Source organism: Salmo salar, chromosome ssa04, assembly GCF_905237065.1.
Source record: "Salmo salar chromosome ssa04, Ssal_v3.1, whole genome shotgun sequence".
Classification (NCBI taxonomy): domain Eukaryota; kingdom Metazoa; phylum Chordata; class Actinopteri; order Salmoniformes; family Salmonidae; genus Salmo; species Salmo salar.
Genome location: NC_059445.1, coordinates 74067014 through 74094776, shown reverse-complemented (window position 1 = coordinate 74094776; position 27763 = coordinate 74067014). Strand labels below are relative to the sequence as shown.

At 42.2% G+C, this 27763-nt stretch overlaps 1 protein-coding gene across 1 annotated transcript in view; it reads right to left on the bottom strand.

Moving 5' to 3' along the window:
- The window catches only part of LOC106603823 (follistatin-related protein 4), a 270553-nt gene that overhangs the window by 220190 nt on the left and 22600 nt on the right, over positions 1-27763 (bottom strand). The window contains exon 3 of the mRNA XM_014197993.2: positions 20112-20145. Coding sequence (XP_014053468.1) covers positions 20112-20145 — 34 coding nt within the window. The remainder of the gene's footprint in view (positions 1-20111; positions 20146-27763) is intronic.

Below are 27763 nucleotides of genomic sequence, written 5' to 3'. Positions count from 1 at the left end.
AATTGGCTTTGGGGGTGACCAGTGAGATATACCTGCTGGAGTGTATGCTATGGGTGGGTGCTGCTATGGTGACCAGTAAGCTGAGATAAGGCGGGGCTTTACCTAGCAGTCGGTAAGACTGCGGCAGCTTTCTAATCTTGTGGCATCTCAGACGATATGAAAGAGAGGTTGAACAGGCTAGTAGGGTTGCAACAATTTCGGCAGATAATTTTAAAAAGAGAAGGTCCAGATTGTCTAGCCCGGCTGATTTGTATGTGTCCAGATTTTGCAGCTCTTTCAGAACATCAGCTATCTTGATTTGGGTGAAGAAGAAATGGGGGGTGCAGCGCTGTTGATCGGGGTAGGGGTAGCCAGTTGGAAAGCATGGCCAGCCGTAGAAAAATGCTTATTGAAATTCTCAATTATTTCTCCCTTAGTCAAAAAATCCAATTAGATTTTGGTACATATCCTATTGGATTTTATCTGAGGGGGCATATGTGGTCCGCAATCGGGAACTTAGACCGCTACACTTCCAGCACACTGATTTTTCTATTCGATTATTGTATATAAAATCCTATAGTATAGCATCCAGTAGGAGTCCAATAGGGCGGGTTCCAAATCTGATAGGATTTTTTGATTGGATTCTAATTGGATCCTTGTATTGGAATACTACAGCATCCTATAGGATATTTATGTATTTTCCCATACAGGATTTCTATTAATTTTGTTGATGGGAATTGTATACATTACATTGTAAAGGATTTAGCTTCAAAACTTTGTTATACACTATAGTTACCATGGCTGCTTAACATATGGAGCACCCACCTTCCAAACCTCTAAGACAAATACCTATGAAAGTTGACAGTGGATACATGTGAACTATAATAAAATCATAAGCAACCAATATTGAACTGCCACCCTTGCCACTTAATATGGTGAGCTCCATCCCATGAAGGTCCAAGGGACACAACGTAAGTAAACATTTGCATCTGGTGCATCTGCGTCACACATTAAAGTTATTGTGTCAACTGCAACAAAATAGCTGTGAAACCTACTAAGACTGTCCACAAGGTTGTTTGCATTTGTGTCAAAAATGGAGAACACATTGGTTGGGGACTGTACGTACATACCCCAACCAGAAGCCATGGATTACAGGCAACATCCGCACTGAGCTAAAGGGTAGAGCTGCCGCTTTCAAGGAGCGGGACTCTAACCCGGAAGCTTATAAGAAATCCCGCTATGCCCTCCGACGAACCATCAAACAGGCAAAGCTTCAATACAGGACTAAGATCAAATCGTACTACATTGGCTCCAATGCTTGTCGGATGTGGTAGGGGTTGCAAACTATTACAGACTACAAAGGGACACTCAGCCAAGAGCTGCCCAGTGACACGAGCCTACCAGACAAGCTAAATTACTTCTATTCTTGCTTCGAGACAAGTAACACTGAAACATGCATGAGAACATCAGCTGTTCCGGACGACTGTGTGATCAAGCTCTCCGCAGCCGATGTGAGTAAGACCTTTATAGCGGTCAACATTCACAAGGCCGCAGGGCCAGATGGATTACCAGGACGTGTACTCTGAGCATGCACTGACCAACTGTCAAGTGTCTTCACTGACAGTTTCTACCTGTCCCTGTCTGAGTCTGTAATACCAACATGTTTCAAGCAGACCACATAGTCCCTGTGCTCAAGAACACTAATGTAACCTGCTGTCATGACGTTGGCCTCTTTTGGTACAATTTTGTGATACTCAGAAGAGACAATATAGCCATATTACCATAAAACTGTTTATATAATAGACTCAGTTTAAGACTTGCCTCATATGGGTGTATGGAATGTATTAATAAGGATAAAGCTTTTGTAAGACATTGAGATGCTATGTACTGATGTAATGTGATAGAATTGTATTTCTGTAACCAAATCTAACTCAGTCATAGGCACGCCCCAGGGACACATACAGGACCAGGCGTCATTTGACCAGCCTGTTCGATGGGCACTATAAAACACTCCCTGATTTACATTTCTCCAGACCAGGCCTACACTCTATGGCCAGAGGTTTGACCATCCAGGACCTCTATACCAGGCGGTGTCAGAGGAAGGCCCTAAAAATTGTCAAAGACTCCAGCCACCCTAGTCATAGACTGTTCTCTCTTCTACCGCACGGCAAGCAGTACCGGAGCGCCAAGTCTAGGTCCAAGAGGCTTCTAAACAGCTTCTACCCCCAAGCCATAAGACTCCTGAACATCTAATCAAATGGCTACCCAGACTATTTGCATTACCACCCTGCCCCTCTTTTACGCTGCTGCAACTCTCTGTTATTGTCTATGCATAGTCGCTTTAATAACTCTACCTACATGTACATATTACCTCAATTACCTCTACTAACCGGTGCCCCTGCACATTGACTTTGAATCGGTTTCCCCTGTATATAGCCTCACTATTGTTATTTTACTGCTGCTCTTTAATTATTTGTTACTTTTATTTAAATTTTTTAATGTTTCTTAACTGCATTTTTGGTCAATGGCTTGTAAGTAAGCATTTCACTGTAAGGTCTACACCTGTTGTATTCTGCATGTGACAAATACAATTTGATTTGTTTGTGAGAATCTCATCTTTCCATAGCGAGGTCATAATAAATTGTAGGCCACACTGTTCCAGCACTACAGACGTTTTCGTGAGAAGACCGAATGTCGGGATATTTCATGGTCAGAAAAACACCGTTGTATATCAGCACATTCAACTGCAGATGCGGAAGGCCAACATAGGCGGATGCGGTGGATTGAGTCCCAGACCATGCAAAAAATATATACTCTATCTCTACCTGAAACTGACAGATTTTGATGGGGATTTTTCATACTTAGATTGGTGCACGGGTGTTGACGCCAGACTCTTAAGGAGTTTTTAATGACATATACTGCTCAAAAAAATAAAGGGAACACTAATAACACATCCTAAATCTGAATGAATGAAATAATCTTATTAAATACTTTTTTCTTTACATAGTTGAATGTTCTGACAACAAAATCACACAAAAATAATCAATGGAAATCCAATTTATCAACCCATGGTGGTCTGGATTTGGAGTCACACTCAAAATTAAAGTGGGAAACCACACTACAGGCTGATCCAACTTTGATGTAATGTCCTTAAAACAAGTCAAAATGAGGCTCAGTAGTGTGTGTGGCCTCTACGTGCCTGTATGACCTCCCTTCAATGCCTGGGCATGCTCCTGATGAGGTGGTGGATGGTCTCCTGAGGGATCTCCTCCCAGACCTGGACTAAAGCATCCGCCAACTCCTGGACAGTCTGTGGTGCAACGTGGCGTTGGTGGATGGAGCGAGACATGATGTCCCAGATGTGCTCAATTGGATTCAGGTCTGGGGAACGGGCGGCCAGTCCATAGCATCAATGCCTTCCTCTTGCAGGAACTGCTGACACACTCCAGCCACATGAGGTCTAGCATTGTCTTGCATTAGGAGGAACCCAGGGCCAACCGCACCAGCATATGGTCTCACAAGGGGTCTGAGGATCTCATCTCGGTACCTAATGGCAGTCAGGCTACCTCTGGCGAGCACATGGAGGGCTGTGCAGCCCCCGCAAAGAAATGCCACCCCACACCATGACTGACCCACTGCCAAACCAGTCATGCTCGAGGATGTTGCAGGCAGCAGAACGTTCTCCACGGCGTCTCCAGACTCTGTCACGTCTGTCACATGTGCTCAGTGTGAACCTGCTTTCATCTGTGAAGAGCACAGGGCGCCAGTGGCGAATTTGCCAATCTTGGTGTTCTCTGGCAAATGCCAAACGTCCTGCACGGTGTTGGGCTGTAAGCACAACCCCCACCTGTGGACGTCGGGCCCTCATACCACCCTCATGGAGTCTGTTTCTGACCGTTTGAGCAGACACATGCACATTTGTGGCCTGCTGGAGGTCATTTTGCAGGGCTCTGGCAGTGCTCCTCCTTCCACAAAGGCGGAGGTAGCGGTCCTGCTGCTGGGTTGTTGCCCTCCTACGGCCTCCTCCACGTCTCCTGATGTACTGGCCTGTCTCCTGGTAGCGCCTCCATGCTCTGGACACTACGCTGACAGACACAGCAAACCTTCTTGCCACAGCTCGCATTGATGTGCCATCCAGGATGAGCTGCACTACCTGAGCCACTTGTGTGGGTTTTAGACTCCGTCTCATGCTACCACTAGAGTGAAAGCACCGCCAGCATTCAAAAGTGACCAAAACATCAGGCAGGAAGCATAGGAACTGAGAAGTGGTCTGTGGTCCCCACCTGCAGAACCACTCCTTTATTGGGGGTGTCTTGCTAATTGCCTATAATTTCCACCTGTTGTCTATTCCATTTGCACAACAGCATGTGAAATTTATTGTCAATCAGTGTTGCTTCCTAAGTGGACAGTTTGATTTCACAGAAGTGTGATTGACTTGGAGTTACATTGTGTTGTTTAAGTGTTCCCTTTATTTTTTTGAGAAGTGTATATTCCATACATACAGTACCAGTCAAAAGTTTGGACACACCTACTTATTCAAGGGATTTTCTTTATTTTTACTGTTTTCTACATTGTAGAAAAATTGGGAAAGGAAAAAGCAGCCAACAAGTGCTCAGCATATGTGGGAACTCCTTCAAGACTGGAAAAGCATTCCAGGTGAAACTGGTTGAGAGAATGCCAAGAGTTTGGAAAGCTGTCATCAAGGCAAAGGGTGTCTACTTATAAGAATCTCAGATATAAAATATATTTTGATTTGTTTAACACTTTTTTGGGGGGGGTTACAACATGATTCCATATGTGTTCTTTCATAGTTTTGATGTCTTCACTATTATTCTACAATGTAGAAAATAGTAAAAATAAAGAAAAACCCTTGAATGAGTAGGTGTGTCAACATTTTTGGACTGCTACTGTATATAAACTCAGCAAAAGAAGAAACGTCCCTTTTTCAGGACCCTGTCTTTCAAAGATAATTCATAAAAAGCAAAATATCTTAATTGTAAAGGGTTTACACTCTGTTTCCCTTGCTTGTTCAATGAACCATGAACAATTAATGAACATGCACCTGTGGAACGGTCGTTAAGACACTAACAGCTTACAGATGGTAGGCAATTAAGGTCACAGTTATGAAAACGTAGGACACTAAAGAGGCCTTTCTACTGACTCTGAAAAACACCAAAAGAAAGATGCCCAGGGTCCCTGCTCATCTGCGTGAACGTGCCTTAGGCATGCTGCAAAGAGGCATGAGGACTGCAGATGTGGCCAGGGCAATAAATTGCAATGTTCGTACTGTGAGACGCCAAAGACAGTGCTGCAGGGAGACAGGACGGACAGCTGATCGTAATAACAGTGGCAGACCATGTGTAACAACACCTGCACAGGATCGGTACATCTGAACATCACACCTGCGGGATAGGTACAGGATGGCAACAACAACTGCCTGAGTTACACCAGGAATGCACAATCCCTCCATCAGTGCTCAAGCTGTCCGCAATAGGCTGAGAGAGTCTGGACTGAGGGCTTGTAGGCCTGTTGTAAGGCAGGTCCTCACCAGACATCACCGGCAACAACTTCGCCTATAGGTACTAAACCCACTGTTGCTGGACCAGAAAGGACTGGCAAAAAGTGCTCTTCACTGACGAGTCGCGGTTTTTGTCTCACCAGGGGTGATGGTCGGATTCGCGTTTATAGTCGAAGGAATGAGTATTACACCGAGGCCTGTACTCTGGAGCGGGATCGATTTGGAGGTGGAGGGTCCGTCATGGTCTGAGACGGTGTGTCACAGCATCATCGGACTAAGGTTGTTGTCATTGCAAGACATCCCCCTCCATTATGTGGTACCCTTCCTGCAGGCTCATCCTGACATGACCCTCCAGCATGGCAATGCCACCAGCCATACTGCTCGTTCTGTGTGTGATTTCCTGCAAGACAGGAATGTCAGTGTTATGCCATGACCAGCAAATAGCCCGGATCTCAATCCCAATGAGCATGTCTGGGACCTGTTGGATCGGTGGGTGTGGGCTAGGGCCATTCCCCCCCCAGAAATGTCCGGGAACTTGCAGGTGCCTTGGTGGAAGAGTGGGGTAACATCTCACAGCTAGAACTGGCAAATCTGGTGCAGTCCATGAGGAGATGCACTGCAGTACTTAATGCAGCAGGTGGCCACACCAGATACTGACTGTTACTTTTGATTCAGGGACACATTATTCCATTTCTGTTAGTGACATGTCTGTGGAACTTGTTCAGTTTATTTCTCAGTTGTTGAATCTTGTTATGTTCATACAAATATTTACACATGTTAAGTTTGCTGAAAATAAACGCAGTTGAATGTGAGAGGACAGTTTATATATGTGTGTGTTTATTATTTATATATTTACAGTTGAAGTTGGAAGTTTACATACACCTTAGCCAAATACATTAAACTCAGTTTTTCACAATTCCTGACATTTAATCCAAGAAAGGGTGGTACAACCCTTGGAGGGAAGGAGTTGGGGGAGGTCTCATTATCTTCGGGTTTTTCTTTTTCTTTCCCTATCCCAGCATAGAGAGGGTTAAGGGAACATTCTCTTTTTTTGTATGCATAGCTGAATACAACATATACTTTTGTATATACAGTGTATGTGGACACCCTTTCAAATGAGTGGATTCGGCTATTTCAGCCATACCCGTTTCTGACAGGTGTATAAAATCGAGCACACAGCCATGAAATATCCATAGACAAACATTGGCAGTAGAATGGCCTTACTGAAGAGCTCAGTGACTTTCCAACAAGTCAGTTTGTCAAATTGCTTCCCTGCTAGAGCTGCCCCGGTCAACTGTAAGTGCCATTATTGTGAAGTGAAAACGTCTAGGAGCAGGCCACAAGCTTAGAGAACGCGACCCCAGAGTGCTGAAGTGCATAAAAATAGTCTATCCTCGGTTACAAAACTCACTACCAAGTTCCAAACTGCCTCTGGAAGCAACATCAGCACAATAACTGTTTGTCGGGAGCTTCATGAAATGGGTTTCCATGGCCAAGCAGTCGCACACAAGCCTAAGATCACTATGCGCAATGCCAAGCGTCGGCTGGAGTGGTGTAAAGCTCGCCGCAATTAGGCTCTGGAGCAGCGGAAACATGTTCTCTGGCGTGATGAATCAAGCTTCACCATCTCACAGTCCGACGGACAAATCTGGGTTTGGCTGATGCCAGGAGAACGCTACCTGCCTGAATGTATAGTGCCAACTGTCAAGTTTGGTGGAGGAGGAATAATGGTCTGGGGCTGTTTTCATGGTTCTGGCTAGGCCCCTTTGTTCCAGTGAAGGGAAATCTTAACGCTACAGCATACAATGACATTGTAGATGATTCTGTGCTTCCAACTTTGTGGCAACAGTTTGGGGAAGGCCCTTTCCTGTTTCAGCATGACAATGCCCCCTTGCACAAAGTAAGGTCCATACAGAAATGGTTTGTCAAGATCAGTGTGGAAGAACTTGACTGCACAGAGGACTGACCTCAACCCCTTCAAACACCTTTGGGATGAATTGGAACGCCGACTGCGAGCCAGGCCTAATCGCCCAACATCAGTGCCCGGCTTCACTAATGCTCTTGTGGCTGAATGGAAGCAAGTCCCCGCAGCAATGCGCCAACATGTACATCTTATGCTACACAAAGATAAATAACATACATTTTTCTGAACTAATCCAATCAGATAGTTAGATTTATGTTTTTTTCCGGTTTAGATGGTTTAGGTATTGTACTTTACCAGAGTTCCTAACCCTGGTAGTCATTCTAAATGCATTTTGCGGGTGAATAAAGATTCCAACTATTGGCTATCCTAACTCTGTCTGGATTCCAAAAGGAATTACATATCATCTTGCTAGCCAGCATAATGGCCTGTAATTTGTAAACCAGGATTTTCCTAACACCACTGTGTTCGGTTAAACTAGGCCATCAAAGTAATGCCTTTTGATATATGTAATGTATTTTCATAAAATACATTTTTGAATGATAGCATTTGCTTAGGTACTCATTTGGTGAAAGACACAGGCCTATAAAAGGAAAGAATTCAACAACCATGTCTCTGACATTAGAAAATACAGTCATGAGTGGTAACTACAAAGAAAAGGCAGCATGGGAAATATGCCAAAATGTAACATTATAATCAGAGTACTTTTTACACTCTGTAGAGTGGAACCATATGTTATCTGAGGCATTGTTAAAATGAACTGTGTTGGTTTAACACTGCAAAATGTACCATGTGTACTAGTGGTCATACTGCAAACGAACTTGCAGCCTTGAAACAATCCCTTATTGTGGTGGTGAATAAAACCAAAATAAATATAGAACTGTTGTTTCTGATCAAAGAAAATGTTGTAATTAATGTTGTTGTATTGTAGTGGAAGTAATGACAACAAACTAATTGCATGCGTTCAATTAAGAAAAAAGGTTCTAATAGGATTCTGATTGGGGTGACAAAATCCTACAACACTGACCAAAAACCTATTGGATCCAATAGGACAAAAGTAGTCCAATCGGCTTCTGATAGAGGTGACACAAAATCCTATAGGCACCATCATCCCAGTGCCCAAGAAAAACAAGATGGCATGCCCAAATGATTATCACCCTGTCGCGCTCACCTCAGTCATCATGAAGTGCTTCGAGAAGCTGGTCATGGCCCACATCAAGGCCATCATGCCAGGCACACTGGACCCACTCCAATTTGCCTTCTGCTCCAAAAAGTCTATGGAAGATGCCATTTCCATTGCTATTCACATCTGTACAAGAGGAACCCCTATGTGAGAACTCTGTTCAGGATTGGCATCAACACCTCCTCCACACTCTCTTAACACTGGTGCCCCCCAGGGGTGTGTCCTCAGTCCTAGGGTCCCAGGGTTGAAACCGATTACCGAGATTTACTGGTATTTACCCCCCAAAACCACTCCCTTTTCCAGGGATAAATAACTCTGAGAAACCGGTAAATTATTATAAATTATTTATATGAAGGATACGGCGTGAAATGGAACTGTTAAATGATATGCAATGTCTAAATCTGGCTTCTCTACAGCCTCTGCATGATGAATCATCAAGCTCAGGGTGGGGACAGACAGCCCATCTCAGTATGGAGCACAGTTCACAATGCGTATACAGTAGACCTATCATCTCATCATGGTAACTTTTTTCCTTGTGACAGGTAGGCCTTCATTTGCTGCAGCATAGTCTATGCTACAGTAATATAAAGAGCGAATGGTTGTCTAATTTACCCATCTCCTTCTGGCTTTCAGGGGTCACCTTATTTTTTAATTGTAAAGATTTTAGTAAAAAATGATTATAACTTCAGAGTTTTAAAACAGCCTATCACTCGAATAGCGTTGCTTTAAAATCAGTGCACGCACGAGCACTCTCTCGCAGGCTTTCTCTCTCTATCAACTCCATTCAAATTCATCCAAAATAAATAATCCTGTTCTAAATTCATATATAGCCCTATATATAGATGTCCTAGCCTACCTCTTCAGGTAATACATTCAATGCAGTTTTAGCTGTATATTTTGCTAGTTAATGATGAGTTATGCATAATAAGCTTCTAACCTATAGCCTCTGTCTATTATAGCCTCAAGCACGTGTGCTCCGCTGGTGTCTCTCCTTAAAAAATGCTACTTAGCTCTTGGAGTCCCATGCAGGAAAAGATAGACTAGAGTAGCTAGCTGGACATTATTATTTTTTTTGCCTTTCTTATACCAATATACTATTCAACGAGGGATGGAAGCACTTTTTTGCTGAATGTTAAATACAGCAGCCAATAGAACACAGGTAGTTTGAAAAAAGTGAAAGCCATCTGCATCTAATTCTAAATTATTTAAGGATGTCATTAGAAAGATGAAGATGAGGTCAACGAAACGTATTTAATTAAACTGTTGAACGAGCGGAAGGAAGTAAGCAACAATGCGTTAGCCTACTAATTACACAAATAGGCCCTATTATATTTCACAATTAAAATCAAATTTGCTAGCCTATACTTGTAACATTGTAGGCTGCATGTGCTGAAGAAATGTCGGCAGCATCGAGATGACTAAACTGCTTGGAGTAACCCTAGATTGTAAACTGTCATGGTCAAAACATATTGATGCAGTAGTAGCTAAGATGGGGAGAAGTCTATCTATAATAAAGCGATGCTCTGCCTTAACAACACAATCAACAAGGCAGGTCCTACAGGCCCTAGTTTTGTCACACCTTGACTACTGTTCAGTCGTGTGGTCAGGTGCCACAAAAAAGGATTCAGTAAAATTGCAATTGGCTCAGAACAGGGCAGCACGACTGGCCCTTGGATGTACACAGAGAGCTAATATTAATAATGTGCATGTCAATCTCTCCTGGCTGAAAGTGGAGAAGAGATTGACTTCATCACTACTTTATTTACAAGAGGTATTGACATGTTGAATGCACCGAGCTGTCTAAACTACTGGCACACAGCTCGGACACCCATGCATATGCCATGAGGTCTCTTCACAGTCCCCATGTCCAGAACAGACTATGGGAGGCACACTGTACTACATAGAGCCATGACTACATGGAACTCTATTCCACATCAAGTAACTGACGCAAGCAGTACATTTTGATTTAAAAAACAGATTAAAAAAAACACCTTATGGAACAGCGGACTGTGAAGCAACACAAACATTGGCACAGACACACGCACACACACACACACACACACACACACACACACACACACACACACACACACACACACACACACACACACACACACACACACACACACACACACACACACACACACACACACACACACACACACTATACATACACATGGATTTAGTACTGTAGATTTGTGGTAGTGGTGGAGTAGGGGCCTGTGTTGTGAAATCCGTGAATGTATTGTAATGTTTTTTAAATTGTATAAACTGCCTTCATTTTGCTTGACCCCAGGAAGAGTAGTTGCTGCTTTGGTGGCAGCTAATGGGGATCCATAATAAATACAAATACAAACGTCCTGACCTGTTGCATCACGGCCTGGTGCGGGAATTGCTCCGTCCACGATCGCAAGGCCCTCCAGTGGGTGGTGAAGATGACCCAGTACATCCCTGGGACCGTGCTCCCACCCATCCAGGACATCTACTCGAAACGGTGCCTGAGGAAGCCAAGTAGCATCCTCTCCAAATTCTACCGCTGCACCATCGAGAGCGTCCTGGCCAGTTGCATCATGGCCTGGTACGGGAATTGCTCCATCCACAACCGCAAGGCCCACCATCAAGGACCCCACACACACCAGCCACAAGCTGTACTCTCCCTTACCGTCGGGCAGACGGTATCGCAGCGTGAGGTCTGATACTAACAGGCTCAGAGACGGTTTCTAGCTACAAGGAACCAGACTGTTGAATACAGTACTTGAACTGGACTGACAACTTGCTCTGATTCTCACCTTAGCACACATGCACTCACTCATGCACACACCCCCACACACATATGCACAGATATAGATTCATGCTACACACACATCACAACTGTTGCTACCAGATTCTTATTATACTTCAAGTTATACACTTTCCCCCATCCCCAATACAAGTGTAAATATTGGACTATAAATTGTGTCTTCCTGTATTATAATAAATGTTAACATGTTTATTCTATTCTTCTGTCATTTACTTTATGTTCATATTCTTATCTTTTATTATTATCATATTGTTGCATTTTTGAGAAGGAACCTGCAAGTAAGCATTTCATTGGATGATGTATAACATATGTATCTCGTACATATGACTAATAAAACTTGAAACTTGATTTTGTGACTAGGGTCCCTCGTCTATCGGAATAAACATAACTTTCAATTACAAATTTTAACTACCGCCATGCTGCTGTTTTGTTGCCAGCTAGTCAGCATAATCTAGCTATCTGGGAAGGGTTCATCAGGGCTGACTGAATCTAATCCATTTGTCTCTACTCGGCTCTCAGCTGCGTGACATAGGTCATCATTTTGGGCAGCAGGCGTGTCCTCTATAGCCTCTCCCTGGTCAGACTTGCTCAGGCGGAACAAACTTAAATACATACTTTTTTTCACTGCTGATTTGAATGTCATTGAGAAAACATAAAGTTGTCAAAAAAAATTCTCGCAAACATCCTTTCTGAATTTAAAAGTAATCCTAGAAGTAATCATCTAGTTTTTCAAAAGTATCTGTAATCTGATTACAATGTTTTTGCTGGGAACGTAACAGATTACAGTTAGTCTTTTCATTACATGTAATCCGTTACTCCCCAACCCTGTGGACCTGTGTAATAATGGGAATATATAACATGAGAACCTGGCTAAACTATAGTTAGTATCATTATTATTATAGTAAACACTGCGGAGTTACAAGCACTGATGGGCCACACGCAGAGCAGTACTACTCTGTTGAATGCTGCTGTGTTGTACTGTAGGTAGACGGAAATAAGTAGACAGATTCCTGGTAAACCATCTACTGATGAAGGGAGAACCTGAGAACGTCCTTACATTCACTCAGCATGCTTCAATAGTTCTCTTCTAGAACACATAATTCATCATCTCTGTACTGTATGCTCTCTGTTAGCCCATACAGGCTTTCAAAACAAACAGGGTGTGTGTCCCAAATGGCACCCTATTGTCACGTCCTGACCATAGAAAGCTGTTCTTTTCTATGGTAGAGTAGGTCAGGGCGTGACAGGGGGGTTTTCTAGTTTAGTTTTTCTATGTTGTTATGTTCTAGTTTTGTATTTCTATGTTGGGTTTTGTTTGGGATGATCTCCAATTAGAGGCAGCTGGTCATCGTTGTCTCTAATTGGAGATCATACTTAAGTAGGTGTTTTTCCCACGTGGGTTTGTGGGAGATTGTCTTTGAGTAAGTGTATGTTTCACCTCTGCGTCAAAGTCTGTTGTTTTGTTATTCAGTTAATTTGTATGTATTGCATAGTTTCACAGTTCAATAAAAATGTAGAACGATAATCACGCTGCACTTTGGTCCGCTCCTTCCTACGACAACTGTGACACCTATTCCCTATATAGGACACTACTTTTGATCAGAGCCATATGGTCCTTGGTCAAAAGAAGTGCATTATATAGGGAATGGGATGCTATTTGGGACATAATCAGCAAAACAATCTTCTTCATTAGTTATTGTTGCTGCTAGTGCTGCGGGTGTTCTCTCTCCCTGCTACCTACCTAAGCCAGCTTCTTTGTCGAGTTATAAATAATTCAGTGTTTTAATTCCAAAGACACTCGCATTTATTCTCAAGAGGAGCCACCCACAAACTGGTATAGGTGCTATAGCTTGTTATTACAGGTGTAGGATCTTAATTTGAGCCAGTTTTATACAGCAGGAAAGAAATCCTGCAGCAACAGGAAATGTGAATTATTATGTGGGTTATAATTAATGGACATTTTTGTAGGAGTTGATCATTTCTTTCGTAATTAAGTCTGACATTTCCAAATGGAAATTACAAACTTCAGAAGCCTTTTAAAACCTGAAATACACGTTACAAGTTTTCCATTGCAGGAAAGTACACCTGCAACAGGGTGATCAAATTCAGATCCTACATCTTTCTTCCATACCAGGATTCTTATCGGCCAAAGACTCTGCAAACAGTAAATGTATGGACACTACAGAGCTTGGGACTATAAGGTTCTATCTACATTGTTGTAAAAATGATGTTATTGTCATAGGCTTATTCTGTTCAATGTTCTCTACCTATATAGTACTCTAAATAACCCAATTCCTGTTAAATTCAAAGGAATACAGTATAAAATTGCTGACACTATTCAAACTAATGGGGGTTCTGAACGTTAAAGACAATTATCTCAGAATCATCTTTTTGCAGATAGAACCTTATAGTCCCAAGCTCTCGACTAGACAAATGAAGTACCATAGCAAGGATCCAACACAACAATGGTGTTATTTTATGTTATGTTATGTTGTTATTTTAGGATGAATCTCAGTAGAATATAGGCATAGTTTGTCAGACCGTCTGTCAAATGCACCAGGGTGCTTTTATGCTACGGCTTGTCTTGAACACAAATGGATAGGATATAGCTAAAGAGCTTCAGAGAAGCACAAATTGTGTATTGAATTTTAAAAGCACACCTTCAAAGAGTGAATTCTGGCAGGCCCATGTCCTCCCAGACTGCCAAAATTAGGACACTGGTAATTGCTTGCCATATTTAGAAAAATTATGTAAGAAATACAAATACCATATTATTAACTCCTTTTCACCTCACATGAGCACGATTCAGTGGTTTGAGTTTGTGATGCTCACTCACTAAGCCTTCAGCGATCAGCCTGAGGCTGGTCTGTCTGTCCCTTACGAACAAAATGACCTACTCCATGTGGAGTGTGAGTGCTAGGCAAAGTCACTCCCTTTGTCTTTGCGAAGTGTAATACATTTAAAGAAAAGAAAATCCTGCACACACTTTGCAAAATGTAACATTCGCAAAGTCTTTGTCACACCTTTAGAGCTGCAATCTACAGCTGGTGGCAAAGATTCCATCTGTACTTGAAGGTCTGCCATTTCCATATTTGTTACATATGGAGTTTAGAGTTTGACTTAAATAGATGCAGCAATCTCTCTAGCTAAACTATGCAACAACTTTCTCAGAAGGACATTTTGAGATATATTCCCGAGGAAACACAACTTGTAAATAAGATCAAAAGCAGCATCAGTCTCAGTCAAAACGTGAATGAACACATTCAGCAAAGAAAAATTCCTTTTCACTGTTTCAATAGCATTGTGTCTCTGATACCAAAAGAATATGCAGGCATTGTGCAGAGAATGTGTTTACTGAGTCATATAACCCAACTTGACAGCATCTTATTAATATTTCCACTTCCCCTGAGGTATGCAAATATACTTTGTCCTTTGCAGAGTGACAAAGTGCTTTTGAGGACCTTGCTGCCCGAATGAGATCCCATCTCAATAACTTATTGTCAGAACTCCGTCAGGCAGAGAAGCAGGGAGAATAGGAGCACATCATAGGAATTCAAGGCAATCGTTTATTTTCCCACCTCATAAAGTAGGGTGTGCGTCGATGCCAGGCAATACAGTTCAAGATAAAGGTAAAAAAAAGTGTCTCTGCGGGGTAATGCCACCGTTCAGACTGAAAACCCTGTGTTCATGTCACCCAGGAGACGAGGCAGTGTTAGTCAATGCATTTCTAATCATAACCTGGCTGTGTCTGAAATCTGTCTTGCCTACTACTTACTAAAATGACATACTGTGTACTAATCATACTACATACAATTTATTATGTACTGTTTAGTATAAATGCATGCAGTAAGCAGCAAATCAATTTACTAGGCTCACCCATACCCATACTGAGAATGCGTCATCTAATTGCGTTGTTTCACGCCATTTGTTCATTTTGCTCCAGCCCATCCTCTTATCTACTATATTTATTAGCTGATCAAACACAAAGTGGAAAGACGTTTCTCTTTCTCAATAGTGTGCAGCGAATTCTACTAAATGAAAAGTTGAAATAAGTATGACATCCTGGCATTTAAAGCATACTCGCCCAGTGTCGTCTATGAAAACCTTACAGATGTCTCAAGTCACACAGGCTATTATGTTTATATTGACCATATTAATAAAATTACCTATATATTTCTATCATCACATTAACAATATAGAGAGATAATTAACCAGTCAACATGGAGATTGCATGATGATGCTGGTCTTTTTATGATTTCAAAAGGTATAATGAAATATCTAGCAAACCTATAAACCTGTTGAATGAGATATTGTCATCTTATCTTCTTTTGAGGTATGTAAATAATGTCAGTGTTAGCTCCTTTAAGCCTTGTTAAGTAGAATAGCATTGAAATTCACTGTCAACACAAGCTGCTTAAAGATAAAAGCCAAATTGCAGAGTAGTTTTTTACCCCCCTTAAAGCCGCCTAGAGTCAATGTCCGTACCCCTGCAGAAATCAAATTAGCATAATAGAAAGTTGTTCCATGATGTGATGGCAGTCTGCAAACCAACGTTAAAGGTGTATGCCGCCACCTACTGTGCTGGAGAGTGTTGTCAATCACGGTTTACAACATTTCTAAATCCTCCTACCTAAAATAAAAAGAGCCCTACTAACTTCTAATAGACCCTTCGCCATCTCCAAAATCCCTTACAAACCCCCAACCCCATCCAAACTCAATGACCCTACACTTCAATCTTACCCTTTCTTCAACATAGTTACAACAATATAACAACACATGCTCCACCGTTTCATCAATCATACACTCCAGACACAAACCATTCACATGCTTGCCAACCAGATGTAATGACGACTCCAATATACAATGTCCTAAGCACAATCAAGTAAACACCACCTCTTCCTTCCTAATCTGACCCTTGAATCTTGGTCAGCCGACCTTTCTTTGGAGGGCATATAAATGCCGGCCCTTGCGCTCAGAGTCCCATCTCTTCTGCCACACATGATCACAATGGCTCTTGTTAAGGTGTGTACTGGAGGTGAAGTCAGGTGCAGGAGAGCAGAGTGTAGTGAGCAGGCGCACTTTTTATTCCGGTCCAACAAAAGCACAAAAGTACATAAATGTGCCCAAACACGGAACATAGACAAAAGTATAGCGTGTAACAATACCCACATAACATAAATACAATTTCACACAAAGATATGGAAGGGAACAGAGGACTAAATACATGCAGTGTGATTAGGGAATGAAAACCAGGTGTGTATGGAACAAGACAAAACAAATGGAAATATGAAAAATGGAGCGGCGATGGCTAGAAAGCCGGTGACGTCGATCTCTGAACGCCGCCCGAACAAGGACAGGAGCCGACTTCGGCGGAAGTCGTGACAGCTCTAATCTTACATTTGGCCTCACCTCTACGCAGTGGAACATTAATATAAATGATATCTTGTTTCAAAGCTCTTTTAGCTAACTGGCCTACAATTTCATTCCCTTCCACACCCGAATGTGTTGGGACCCAAATCTGTCAGTTTAAACTAGATTTTTTTTTGTTGTTGCATCAATCCACCACATCTGCCGATGTCACACTTCCGCATCTGAGGTGAAAGGTGACAGAGCTAGAGCGGTGTTTGTCAGACCATGAGACATTCCGAAAATCGGTCTTCTCACAAAATCACCTGAAGCGTCCCAATGCTTTGGCCTACAAATTATTATGACACCTCTATGTTGGTTGTTTTGTTGTTTAGGCTCCTGGATGCCCACAGGCCTCACATGGAGACTGTTTAGTGGCAAAAACATGGGGTTAAATACATGTAAATATATATATATATATATATATATAAATCTATATATATATATACGTTTCCTGGTCTTTTTTTTACTTCAAGGGGTCAAATAGCAAAAGGATCCTTGGTATGACACCCCCCCCCCGGCTTAGACAGAGCTTAGACTCTCTTTGTGTTGTTTTCCCCCTTTCCTCACTGCAATCTTAGCATGTTTGGTGTTAATATCACCAGCTCAAAGTAACACTGCAACATTCTTCCCAGTTCTCCCCAGTCAGAGTAAAGTGTTCTTCAGTGTGACACTGCAAGGCTCTCCAAATCCCCAGAGAGTATGATATGCCCTCCTTAAGCCCTTCAACTGGATCTCAGGGCACGCTAAGTACAGAGCTTACGCTTCTGGCACAATTCAAATCAAAATACCGAAGAGGCACTGTACCTACTCCTTGATTTGATTATAGGGATGCTGGGGTTTGGTCGTAATTCCTGGGCTTGATCAGAATGGAGTGAGGAGGGACTCAGAAATCAGGAAATTTATGGGGCAAATCACAACTCGGTGTAGCAGCAGTACTTCTGCAGCCATTTGGAGGACTTATAATTGTATTACCAACTCTATAAGGTGGAGGCATTTTACAAAAGGCTATTATATTTAACAATTTTGATTAAGTTTCTGATGGCTGAGTGATTTCTACCCTGTATTTTATGAACTCCACGCTAAGTAATCTTTATTGTTCTTCGACATAATGAAATCATATTTCTTCGAGATTTATGACATGGCTATCTGTTAGTGACTTAAAACTGTCAGTAGTGAAATGATCCTTAGCGACAGTTTTAATTATTAGAGATGACTCTTTGAGGTAGAACCTGAGTGTCCGTATGTCTGGAGCGCTCTTAAATCTCAGAGTTTAATTGAAGGCCACAGAGAAAACGTATGTTATTTGCATGCAATGGCGCGCCCGGCCCCTGATGTATTTCCAATGCTCACTGAGAACTCCTACACTGGGTAGAAAAACTGGAGCTGCAAATTAAGAGACGAAACAAGACATTTTGGAGCAATAACACTCTTCGCATTCCTTTCAAATTATTTTTATGTGTAAAGACTTTGAAGAAATAAGATCTGTGGAATTTAAATGGTGATGGGTTATCTGGATCTGTGGTTTAATGATGAAGCTCTCCCACCTTGGTATCTGTGAGGATAGCCTCTTCGCCTGTTCTCTTCCTCTCCTCTCCTCTCCTCTCCTCTCCTCTCCTCTCCTCTCCTCTCCTCTCCTCTCCTCTCCTCTCCTCTCCTCTCCTCTCCTCTCCTCTCCTCTCCTCTCCTCTCCTGCCCCTACCTCTCCAGTCTTTTACAGTTTGTTAGTCACTCGGTCTGCATTGCCCTACCTAATTCCCACCCAATTACTGTCTAAATGAACCACAGGGCTGCTTAACTTGGTTTGACTTCCCATTGTTTAATTAATAAATTAGGCACTCAAGGCTAAATTAATCACCACTTATTCATAAGCTAAATTGACAATATTCAATTCCGCATATTACCTAAACATTCTGTTCTTTTTACAAACTGACCTGCTTGTTGTGTGCTGCTAGCCGGTAAAATGTAATTTATTTATGACTTCTGTCTGAGCTGGCTCAAGACCGCCGTGCCATGTTTGCACCGCTGCAATTTTCACAGGTAACGTTGGCGTCTCTCAAGAAAAACTAGGGCAATTTGATTAATGTGGTCGTCTCCAAGTGAGGATCACAGACACGACAATAAAAACAACGCAGAGTGAGAACGAGAAGAGGGAGGAGAGACCGAGGCAGCAGTTAGCCAAAGGGTAAGACAGACAGACACAGAGAGACAGATGCAGAGAGAGAGAGAAGGGGAGAGAGACAGAGCAAGAGAGAGCGAGTGGGAGAAGGAGAAAGAGAGAGAGAGAAGGAGAGAGATATCTGCAGTCATTCCCTTCCAAGGAGAATGAGGAATAAGGACAAGAAAGAGCACTTGCTTGTTTTTGGGAAGTTTAGCATACAAACAGACAGTGAATAATTAGTCCCAGGAGACGGATGGATCACCACACCATGTGAATAATTCCAACACATTCTAACACACTTGCTTTGTTCTTAAATGGCAAGGAAGAATGTTGTTACTCAGGATGTGTTGTCTCCTTACCTCCGGCCAATTGCCCTTTGCTCTAACACTCTAAGGTCAAGAACCCAGCCTGCATGCTCGAATGCACAAAAGAGGAGCTGTGAGGGCAACAACTAATAAATCAACAACAAATACTGTACGGGAAACCACAGTTTGAATATTACATTCCAATGCACAGTGAGATTGGCTGCACTACATAAAGCAGTGTGGAATAGAGATCCTTAAATTGAAAATATTAAGAGCATGACATTACTGAGACCTGGCACTGCATCTTCCTGGAATATCCCAGTCAGTAATAGAACTTCCACAACATCACCGCAGACGCAGAGGCCTGTAGCACCTAACACGTCTCAGCACAGATGTGATTACAGTAGGGTACAGTAGTGCCTCGCCATCAATTGATACAACACATTGAATCTCATAAGAATAGAATACCGGTACACGTGCACGCGTGCACGCACACTCACAAACATACGCACGCACACAAACCAAAAACAGGCAACGGCAATAATGATAGCTCACAAAACAGGAAGACATCATATTCTTTTAAAATACCATCTTGAACACAACAGAACATGAGGAAGTTACTACACAGTGTACCAACAGCGTATAAGCTGGTTTGATACTGTGTGTATAACCTTGAAAAGAGACAGGTTTTTCTGAGTACTTTCACCAAAGAGGGCTTCTATAGTATGTACCATCAATGCTGTTCACATAACCCATGCCAACATGAAAGGTTTTTGTCATTGCATAACATACTGTATTTAAGTGGTGCAGTTTGATTGATTACAGTAAGGCTACTTACATGGATCGGCCACCCCGTCAACATGTCCACTCTTCTGCAAAGAGAGAACACAACACAAAGTCTTACTATTAGTCTCAGACAAAAGCTGTCTGTTCTTCTTATCAGAATATTGGGCCACATGTAATGTGTGTTTTCCTCTCTGAGAAAAGACCAGTAGAAGTGAGAAAGGTTTTACACTGTTTCCAGAGTATATTCATTCATCCTTTTCGGAAAATTTAATTTGGCAAGACTACAAGATGGCAGGTGTCATCTCTGTTTGCCTGGATATCTGTCAGGATGGTGTATATAGCTCAAGAAGCAAGAAGCACCATGCCTGTAAAGTTCATATTTATCCGCAGTGCAAAGACCACGTTGGGCTTCTCCGAGCAGATGTTCGGATTATGTACAGATGTGGGATCCTAATTTGATCACCCTGTTGCAGGATAACTCTATATAATGCAGGAAATTTTAAACTTGAGGTTTAAAAAGGCTACCGAAGTTTGTGATTTCCACATTTCCTGTTGCTGTAGGATTGTTTTCCTGCTATAGCAAACTGGCACAAATTAAGATCCTACATCTGTACATCCCCAACTCCCAGGCTAAGATATCTGCATAATTAAAGTGGCCAAACACAATAAGAGTAGGGGAATTGAAATAGATGGGAATCACTCTGAAGGGTCACAGTGAGGAAGCCTAAATGAATACTTGCTACCTACTGTACCATTTATACTGTAACATCATAAAGCCAGTACCACCAAACTAGCTTAACCTTACTATCCAGAAAGATAATAATAATGTCTTACTGCTTTTACCACTTGTGTGGAAATAGCTGGTCTCTGTTTCCAATACACAATACATTTGGCATACAGTCTGGAGCTTTTGTATAGTATGTAGGCAACACAGCATTAATTTTATGTGAGTCCTCACACAGAGCATGAAACCAAAACAATGCCTCCTCTTACATCTCTACATGCCAGCTGTTAATTGACGCGATGTGACAACTAGCGTCCCTCACACTAAATCTGGCTTGTAATGAGCTTGACTGATAAAGCGTATGTGTCTGATAGCCTTCTTGGCAACCGCAGAGAGCCCTTGGCCTTTGGAGACTTTCTGAAGAGACACCGCTGCCTTTCAACAGAATGTGCTTCCATGTGATTACAGAGATTTGGGCCAAGTCAAACCCTCCTCTCTCATGCCATCTGCCTGTTTTAATTGCAGACGTGCGTCCTCATCATGGCAGAGCAAAGCGTTTGCACTGATCAGATGCCTTCCTTTCTATCATTTCAAGAGGGTCCTGTTTATTTAGTTGATTAGAGACTGTCACTGCGTTGTGAACCACTGAGAAAACAGAGAGCAGACAAAGAGAGACAGAACACTGCTCTAGGCCTAGACTCAATCAGCTAGCTAATATCTGTGTGTTTTTCTACTGTTTGGCTCCCATTTAAACTCCCTGACTAGATTCAATTGAACATCATACAGCATCCATGCACACATATTTTTGGGAGAGGCACAACTGTAACAGCAAGGTACTCAGCCCAAGCTGTGTTATAATGGATGCTGGTAGAATATATGCCTCTCATATGCCTCTGTTCCTCTCCTGTAAGGGTGCTGTGCAGCCACTCTCATTCAAACCTCCATATGCTCGCTTTCATTTAAGCTTTCATTTAAGCCAACCTGTGCCAGCTCGGCTAGCTAGACTCAGCACACAGACGACTGTATACACAGAGCCATGCCGGCAGCCATTAGACTCTGATAAGGAAGAGCAGACTAGACAATATAAACCTTATTTGGATACCCACAATGTATGGAGATGAAATAGAGAAAAGGTGTCAATTGCCATGGGTATATTAGATTCAATTCAAACAAAGCTAGCACACAAAGCTAAGAATGTGTCTGGTATGTTAATGTGAAATCATTTCGGAAATGGGAAAAATCATTGATGTCAACTGATGGGCACACAACACACTAACAGTGTCTTCAGAAAGTATTCAGACCCCTTCACTTTTTGTTATGTTACAGCCTTATTCTAAAATGGATTACATCATTTTTTTCATCAATCTACACACAATGGGCAATACCCCATAATGACAAAGCAAAAACAGGTTTTTAGAATTTTTGCAAATGTTTAGCAAATTAGTTTTACTCAGTACTTTATTTAAGCACCTTTGGCAGCAATTACAGCCTTGAGCCTTCTTGGGTATGACGCTACAAGCTTGGCACACCTGTTTTTGGGGAGTTTCTCCCATTCCTCTCTGCAGATCCTCTCAAGCTCTGTGAGGTTGGATGGGGAACGTCGCTGCACAGCTATTTTCAGGTCTCTCCATAGATGTTCGATCTGGTTCAAGTCCGGACTCTGGCTGGGCCACTCAAGCACATTCAGAGACTTGTCCCGAAGCCACTCCTGCATTGTCTTGGCTGTGTGCTTAGGATCATTGTCCTGTTGAAAGGTGAACCATCACCCCAGTCTGAAGTGCTGTGCATTCTGGAGCAGGTTTTTGTCAAGGATCTCTCTGTACTTTGCTCCGTTCATTTTCGCTCAATCCTGACTAGTCTCCCAGTCCCTGCCGCTGATAAACGTTCGCACAGCATGATGCTGCCACCACCATGCTTCACCGTAGAGATGGCGCCAGGTTTCCTCCATACGTGACACTTGGCATTCAGGCCAAAGAGCTCAATCTAGGTTTCATCAGACCAGAGAATCTTGTTTCTCAAGGTCTGACTCCTTTAGGTGCCTTTTGGCAAACTCCAAGCAGGCAGTCATGTGCCTTTTACCCTCGGAGTGGCTTCCACCTGGCCACTCTGCCATAATGGCCTGATTGGTGGAGTGCTGCTGAGATGGTTGTCCTCCTGGAAGTTTCTTCCATCTCCACAGAGGAACTCTGTAACTCTGTCAGAGTGACCATCGGGTTCTTGGTCACCTCCCTGACCGAGGCCCTTCTGCCTCAATTGCTCAGTTTGGCCGGGCGGCCAGATCTAGGAAGAGTCTTGGTGGTTCCAAACTTCTTCCATTTAAGAATGATGGAGGCCACTGTGTTCTTGGGGACCTTCAATGCTGCAGACATTTTTTGTAACCCTTCCCCAGATCTGTTTCTTGACACAATCCTGTCTCGGAGCTCTACGGATAATTCCTTCGACCTCATTTTTAAAATGTTATTTAACCTTTACTTAACGCATGGCTTAGTTTTTGCTCTGACATGCACTGTCAACTGTGTGACCTTATATAGACAGGTGCGTGCCTATCCAAATAATTTCCAATCAATTGGATTTACCACAGGTGGACTCCAATCAAGTTGTAGAAACACCTCAAGGATGATCAATGGAAACAGGATGTACCTGAGCCCAATATCATAGCAAAGGGCTGAACACTTATGTAAATAAGGTATTTATGTTTTTTATTTTTAATATATTTGAAAAAAATTCGAAAAACCTGTTTTTGCTTTATCATTATAGGGTATTGTGTGCAGATTGATGAGGAAAATGTTTTATTTAATCATTTTTAGAATAAGGCTGTAACGTTTCAAACTTTCGAACGGGTCTGAATACTTTCTGAATGCACTGTAAGTGTATGTGTGCCCATCAGTTGACACCAATCACCTCTTTCAGAAAATAAGCAAAAAACACATTCAGTCTGATGATGAAAGTTGAATACAATGCAATACATGACTTTGACAAATCCTAAAGTAAAGCAAAAACTTTCCTGCAGCAGAAAATTCTGGCAAATCTCAACTGACGAATTACTTTTCCCTGAATTCTAATTTCCCCCTGCATTCCATTTGTGTGGTTAGTAGGAGTGTCGGGAGTCATGCTGCATGCTTTCCCTGATATTTACTGCCATGATTTATCCTCTTAAGTGTTTCTATTCATTGTAATTCCATTGCTGTACTTCCAAAAATGGAGGGACACCACAGAGTCCCACTGAGTTTTCAAGAGATTTTTACATGACCAGAGTTTTCCTTAATAAAAGGGATAATCGCTTTCCTAGTGGAAGGCAAGACGGGTCAGGCTGAGAGAGGGGATGCAGGCTCACTGCTAATACGGAGCCACGTACCCAGGCCGCTCTACTCATGATATGACAACTTTCCCCCAGGAAACAGCCCCAGCGTGAGAATGAGATGGAGACCTACTAAATGTAATGGCTCTGGGTGTAAATAGTCATTGCGTTTTAATGGATGACCTATAAACAATGATTGCATTAACTGGGAAAAATGCCTATTTGCATGATTTTATCTGACAGGTTCTGCAGCGTAGTTAGTTCTACTAGTGAACTTGTGTAATTAATGTGGATTAATTGAACATCACACTACACCACACCTTTATGTTAAGTTTAATAGACTCTAGCTAATTGATCCAACACGTTACAGATCCCACAATAGAAATGTAAAGGTCATTTCTGATTGAGCTGACATATGCAAAGTTCACCGTGAATGCAGTCTCCTCTAAAGCGGGAACATTGCCTTTAAATATCAATCACGCTGTAAAGCCGAACTTCTGCGATGCGGATCGAATAGAGCCCTAAGTTTATGTTTTTAAAAAAGTAATATATATAGCCAGGATTATCTACTGTTTTCCAGGGAGTCTTTGAAGAGACAACATATTGTACATGTTTTTGTTGAATTTATTTGACTTATTGATCAAATGAAGAACCATAATTGTTTGGGTTCATTACAAATGAATTAAGCTATACAGTTGTCCAGTCTATATTATCCAAGGGAAATATCACTAAGCTTCACTTAGTATTCTCACTTGATAGATATGACTGATTACACTGTTTTGAAGTATTGTTGCTTTCACAAATCACATGTTTCAAAAGAGTGCTCAGGTGCTGTATGTAATGTAATCAAATCAAATGTATTTATAGCAGATGTTATCTGTTGAGTCAATTTGTTTCTGCTATTAGCTATTTTAGTACAAAGCCTAGCTGAGAAAAGAACACAAGGCTGATCAGAGATATATTGGCCTCTTCTGTACGGTATGAGAAGCTGAGAAAAGCAACATAAAGTGGCTCAAAGTGCATATCATCATCTGTAAGTACCATAGTGGTAAAATAACCTTGTCTTCCCTAATGATTGCCCCAAATGGACTCCATTTCATTCAGATATACATGCAGATACCACTGTAAGTGTCACAATAGAGACATCTGTGTGAATTCCCTCTAGGTCACAGATCTTGAGGACTTGACTACAAACTTGAGTGGGTTAAAAAAAACTAGTGCATCTCGAGAGCTTGGGACTATTAGGTTCTATCTGCATTTTTTTCCAAATGTAGTTATTGACATATCATTGTTCTTATCAAATAATCTACCTATATAGTATTCTAAATACCCCAATTCATGTTGTTAAGTTCAAAAGAATACTAGATAAAAATAGCTGACACCATTCAAACGGAATGGGGGTTCAGAATTATCTCAGAATAATATTTTTGCAGATAGAACCTTATAGTCCCAAACTCTCGTCATGCTAATCTCAAACCTCACAGTTGCCCAATTCCCCCCACTCTCCATCCTTATCTTTCCCCTGTATCCTCAATACCATCTCCATCATATTTCCTATTTTCCATACTCTCCTCATTCTTATAGTTTATTCCTATCCCTCTCTCTATGGACTGAATCATGTTTATAATCCAAAAGGTAAAACAGTTCAAATGCAGAGTGAATTGGATTCTGAGATATGGCTTTGTGAGCTGTGAGGCTGTTATGTGATGTTCCATGATAGCAGAGGTTGGAATGGGAAATTGAGAGAGAAGGAGACTGATGCCTGATGCCTTATGGCTGACCCTGCCAGAGCCAGGTCGCCTGATGGCCTATCATGGTGGCTCCTTTCCAGTCGCCCAGGTCCTGTAACTGCACCAGGACAATGGAGGCTCTGCCTGGCATTTGTCAGCTCATTATTTACCCAGCAATTACCTAAAGATGATCCTGAAGAAAATGTACAGCTATCTCTGTTTTAAACTTGCATATGGTTACAAAGGGAGGGCATATTACTGTTTACCAGTAAACAAACAGAATTTTGTTATCTTTCAACTTTTGGTTGATTCAGATTGTCTGTAATTATCTCTGGCTCTCTGTGTGGTCTTATCATGTAAAATACACTACATGGTCAAAAGTATGGGGACAACCCTTCAAATTAGTGGATTCAGCTATTTCAGACACACCCGTGGCTGACAGGTGTATAACATCGAGCACACAGCCATGCAATCTCCATAGACAAATATTGTCAATAGAATGGTCTGTCCTGAGGGGCTCAGTGACTTTCAATGTGGCCCCATCATAGGATGCAACCTTTCCAACGAGTCAGTTTGTCAAATTGTTGCCCTGCTAGAGCTGCCCCAGTCAACTGTACGTGCTGTTACTGTGAAGTGGAAATGTCTAGGAGCAACAATGGCTCAGCCGCAAAGTGGTAGGCCAAACAAACTCACAGAACGGGACCGTTGAGCACTTTTTAAGCATAGTGCTTAAAAATCGCCTGTCCTCGGTTGCAACACTCACTACCAAGTTCCAAACTGCCTCTGGAATCAAAGTCAGCACAAGAACTGTTGATTGGGCGATTCATGAAATGGGTTTCCATGGCCGAGCAGCCGCACACAGGCCTAAGATCACCATGCGCAATGCCAAGCGTCGGTTGGAGTGGTGTAAAGCCGAACAGAGGCAGTCAACATTTTGGAACTATTTAACCATAAACATAATTGGACTCTGGAGCAGTGGAAACGCATTCTCTGGAGTGACGAATCACATGTCAAAGTGTAGGTGATATGCATATTGGCTACAGTCAGTCAGGTCCAGACCGATGCTGACAGGAGGGAGGCACCAGAAAATGGTGCATAGAAATAGACTAACAAACCCCGAAACACTCTAAACAAACACCCCCTGCCACGCCCTGACCAAACTACAATAACAAACAACCACTTTTACTGGTCAGGACGTGACAAGAACAGTGTTTTCCTGATAATTGCATTTTGGAATATTTGCGCTTATAGCCAGCCTACTGCCGTGTGCACATTTCTGCGCATATAATGTTTTTGATGCACAGTGGTTGTATTAATTTGGGATCTATCATCCCACAACTGTCCCAGAGTCTATTTGGAACATGTATTTCTAGTACAGAATAACAAGCTGACCAGGTCAACTTTTCTACTATGGGGAAGAGTTTATTGACATTGGATAGTGCTTTTGTTGTTCATTACTCATCTTGTTGGCTGACAAAAAGTAAATGTGGACAGTTCTTGTCACATCTTCAATATGCGCATAGGAATTGGATAAGAAGGACGTGTGCCATTCTATCCCCGATGTGTCTGTCTTCACTAGTAGCCTAGGCTACTTTGGAGCTGCAATGCCTATAAGAAGGACCCGATCCCGTGACGGGCATTGGCTAATAAAAACATAGATATTTAAGAGAGCCATGTGAGTGAGAGGTGCTTCGGAGCAGGGTGATTGTCAGCCGGGAGAAGGGAATTATAATTATTATATTCAGCCCAAGGGCACAACGGACACTTTGGCTGCAAGGCATGCATTTTTTTCGGGGGCATTACGGTCACACAAAGTGGCATTAACGGCCATGGCTGGGAAATTTGAGGCCTGGACCCTGGGACTGAACACCTCCCCCTGCAACTGGATCCTGGACTTTCTGATGGGCCACCCCCAGGTGGTGAGGGTAGGCAACAACACATCTGCCATGCTG